This window comes from Phalaenopsis equestris, unplaced genomic scaffold (assembly GCF_001263595.1).
Source record: "Phalaenopsis equestris unplaced genomic scaffold, ASM126359v1 Scaffold000002, whole genome shotgun sequence".
Taxonomy (NCBI): Eukaryota; Viridiplantae; Streptophyta; class Magnoliopsida; order Asparagales; family Orchidaceae; genus Phalaenopsis; species Phalaenopsis equestris.
The window spans coordinates 11,187,417-11,191,139 of record NW_018164444.1 but is presented as its reverse complement, the minus strand read 5'-3'; the positions used below and the strand labels follow the sequence as shown (position 1 = coordinate 11,191,139).

Below are 3,723 nucleotides of genomic sequence, written 5' to 3'. Positions count from 1 at the left end.
CACCCCATTTAATGTCTCAAGATGAGTGGCACAAATCACGTTTTGAGGCTTTTTGAAGTCTTCTTCTCCAGCACAGTGTGTCATTATCAACTGATTATAAAGGAAGCTTCAATACTAGAGCATGAATGAAGGAAGAAATAGAAGTGAGCAAAAACTGACATTGTTGGATTCAATGTTGTCCTTGTAATGACACCAAGACCCTATTACATATTAATATCAATCATAAAGCAGAAAGAGAATTGTTGATCATTAAAATTAAAATTATTAATTAGGTTTTAATTAAATTTAAATAATTAATGATAAATTTCCTGCATATTCCACTCTCGTAATCGTTCGCGCGAAGCACTTTGATTTGAAGTATAAAGACACATGATAGGCTCTGGTAACTGCTCGCACTCTCATTCACACCTCTCAGTCTCCTATTTCCTCCCTGTTTGAAACCCCTGTCTCCACACACTATTCAACATAGAAGCCGTGAAGACTTCGGAAAAGCCTTCGTCTATCACTATTCCCTTCCCGTTCCACTACTCTCTCTCTCTCTCTCTCTCTCTCTCTCTCCTGACAGAATCATAAGCCCTTCATCGTTTTACTTTTTCATTTCGTTGTTTCGCTTCCTTTGTGTACGCAACGCGACCATTTGCCCATTGAAGCCTGCATGCAAGATTGCCCACATTTAAGGTGTCTATTTAAGCAAATCAATTACATATATTTTCAAAACCATGCATGTAACTACTAATGCAAAATCTGTATTAAATTCATGACTTCAAATTTATACAAGTCTTTAAAGCTTATAAACTTTTAAGATATTTACATATATGAAATTATAAGCTTGTGTGTACTTCAACTAATGTATTGAATGATTAAATACTATGTTCAAGAATGTTGCGAGGGCTAATTGGGTTCTTTGTCTATAGGATAGGGTTATAAGTCCCACCCGACTAGTTCGACCCTCCTTGCAAGAACTGAAGTTGTCGAGTCTAGTAATTTTGAAATAAATGTCAATCATAAAATAAAAATTTACAGGTCCAAATAACATAGTCTGGTCCTCCTCCATATAAGGATTGAAGTCGACGAGACTTATATCCTAAAAAGTCTAACTAACAAATTTAAATGCCGCTTTAAATATAAAATTTTTTAAAATAAACAATTTTTCGATGATGGCCGAGTTGATAGAAGATTTTGACCGGAGGGTCTATTTTAAAATTAGATTTTAAAGTCAATTTTGAATTCAATTATTTCAATCACGGATCCAATTCTTTGTAAGTGAGACAGTCAATAGGGTTTAAAAATAAACTATCCCTGATAATGACCGTGTTGATCAAAGATTTCAATTGGAGAGATTAGTTTTTTCAATTAAGAATTTCAAGGTAACCAACCATAACATCTAAGTTTAAATCAATCACTAAAGACTTAAAGCAAGGCAAGTAATAAATTTTTCATTAACTTCAGCTCACAATAGTGAATATCATATCAAATGTATCTATATATATTCATAATCAATGAAATTACATGTCAGTAAAGACATGGCTCGAGTCCTCTGTTGACGTGATTTGCATCCAAATGACATTACAAAGTAGTGGTTACGACCAAAACTCTCGAATCGGATGGTCGACGAGGTTTAAGGAAAAATTTCCCCGATAATGGTCGTACCAAAAGGGTGAATCTTTTAAATCAAAATTTTTAAAGTAATCAACCGCATGATTTTGTCGGCAACTAACACCACAAAGTAGCAGTTACGATCAAAGCATTCTGACCGTATGTTTGCCACCAAATATCACTATTATATTATGGTCACGACCGCAACCCGTATATTCCCAACAACTTTCTACAGTTTGAGTTGTGAACCATAAGAGTACAATTAATTAACATAAAATCTTCTGTGAGCTAAGGTCGACTTGAATTGGTCCCTTTAGACAAACATCAACCACAAATCTACAAAGATCTCTAGGATGATACAATCCGTGAAAGATATCAAAAATCTTTCAGTCAGGTTGGGTCAACTGTCTCTTATAAGCAGATCAGGGGCCACGACGACTCGAAATGATAGAACCATGAGATATTGATCGAGTTTCTTCTTCATTTCCCTCACCCTCTATTTTAAGCTTCAAGTGATAGATTTTACAACTTAAATCCTAAGTCTGTTGCAATTGTACGTTGAATAATCAATTCTCAATTACTAACCTTAATCAAAAGTTCTCTCCCGCTATTGAGAGAGGTGATTAACCATAGAGACCCCATAACAAAAAATTCTCGCTAAATGAGGGTGAAATCTTTAGGCAGTGCTTATTTACAATCTAACCCGCCTTCTGAAAATTTAACATTCTAAAGTTCTCTCAACAAATGAAAATAATAAATGCAAAGAGCCCCATGAAGCAGTCAAAAATTTCATAGCCCACAGGAAAGTAAGACTTGTGTTCATAAATTCTCTTTATAGAAATCAGTTTAAAGTGGTCCCACTTGATCCCATAGAAACAATGAGAGGGAAGGAGCAAGTGAGGAACGGAGGGAGGGAGAGAGCGGATAGACATAATGAAAAAAAGAATATTGGATAAAAATTGAGTGGAAATTTTGGAGTTATGACATTCAATTTGAGGACATTTAGAGACATGTTGAAGGTTTTGGATTTAGGTTTAAATTGGGCTCAAAGTATGGGTCAATTGGGCTTGGGTTTGATTTGAATCAAGTTTGGTCCTGATGAATTTGAGTTTAGAATTGAAATTTGGGAAAGTTTGGATGAAATTGAGGAACATTTGGGGTGGATTTGGAGAATTTGAGCCTTTAGGGGCAATTTTGGGGGTTTTGGTCAAAATTGTCAAATTGGGTTTAATTGAAGGGTCCAAATTGGTTTTGGAGTCATTTGAAATGATTTTGAGGGTTTTAGAAAAATTTGAGCTACCAAGGGTATTTTTGTAATTTTGGCAAATTTGGGGGTATTTTGGTAATTTGGAAATTTGGGTAGTTTGAAATGATTTTTGAACAAATTTGGGTATTTTGAGTGAAATTGGGAATTTTAGTCAAATTTGGGGTTTTGGGGGTGTTTTGGTAAATTAGGTAGATTTGGGGGAGAAAAAGGCCAAGTTGGATATTTTGGTGAAATTGAGGTGTTAACCACCCTATTTGAATGCCAACCACCCCATTTGAACTATGGTCCAATGGAATCTCCATTTAGGTCCTCTATGTACTGACCTTGGCTAGACCCATGCCTAAGACTAGTGGGTCTAGGAGACCATTTACATGAGTGTTCCAAAAGATCAAGGGATCAAAGTTAACAAGTTGGGTTTAGGGTTGTGAGTGAGTGAGTGAAAGTGAGTGCAAGTGAGTGAACTAGCTCCAGACCAACATCCAGGGTCAATACTAAAGTCAAGCAATCCTATGGGGACTCTCCTTGAGCTCCCCTATAGTAGCCCTACCTACTAAGTTCTAGAGGTTAGGACTAGTATATGGAACTTCAAGTTGAGCACAAAAGAGTTTAGAATTTCTAATGGTGAGGGTTCCTTTTCTAGTTTTTTAGGAATAGTCAATAGGAAAGTCCTATGGCTCGACCCTAGGCTACTTAAGAGGAAAAACTAAACCTCAACCAAAAGTGAGGGCAACATAAGTCTGGATACCATCAAATCAGAATGAATCCATTATATGTGCACAAGACAACTTTCATGACATATGAAAGACATTATGAGTTCTTAGTGATGTCTTCTGACCTAACCAACTCCTCGCCAACATTTC

At 36.0% G+C, this 3,723-nt stretch overlaps 1 protein-coding gene across 1 annotated transcript in view; it reads right to left on the bottom strand.

The window, feature by feature from the left end:
• Positions 1-9: 9 nt before the first annotated feature.
• LOC110039288 (serine carboxypeptidase-like 19) overlaps positions 10-3,723 on the bottom strand; it is a 5,821-nt gene continuing 2,107 nt past the window's right edge. The window contains exons 4-5 of the mRNA XM_020744297.1: positions 160-651; positions 10-90 (exon numbers count right to left, since the gene is read on the bottom strand). Coding sequence (XP_020599956.1) covers positions 595-651 — 57 coding nt within the window. The 3' untranslated portion in view covers positions 10-90; positions 160-594. The remainder of the gene's footprint in view (positions 91-159; positions 652-3,723) is intronic.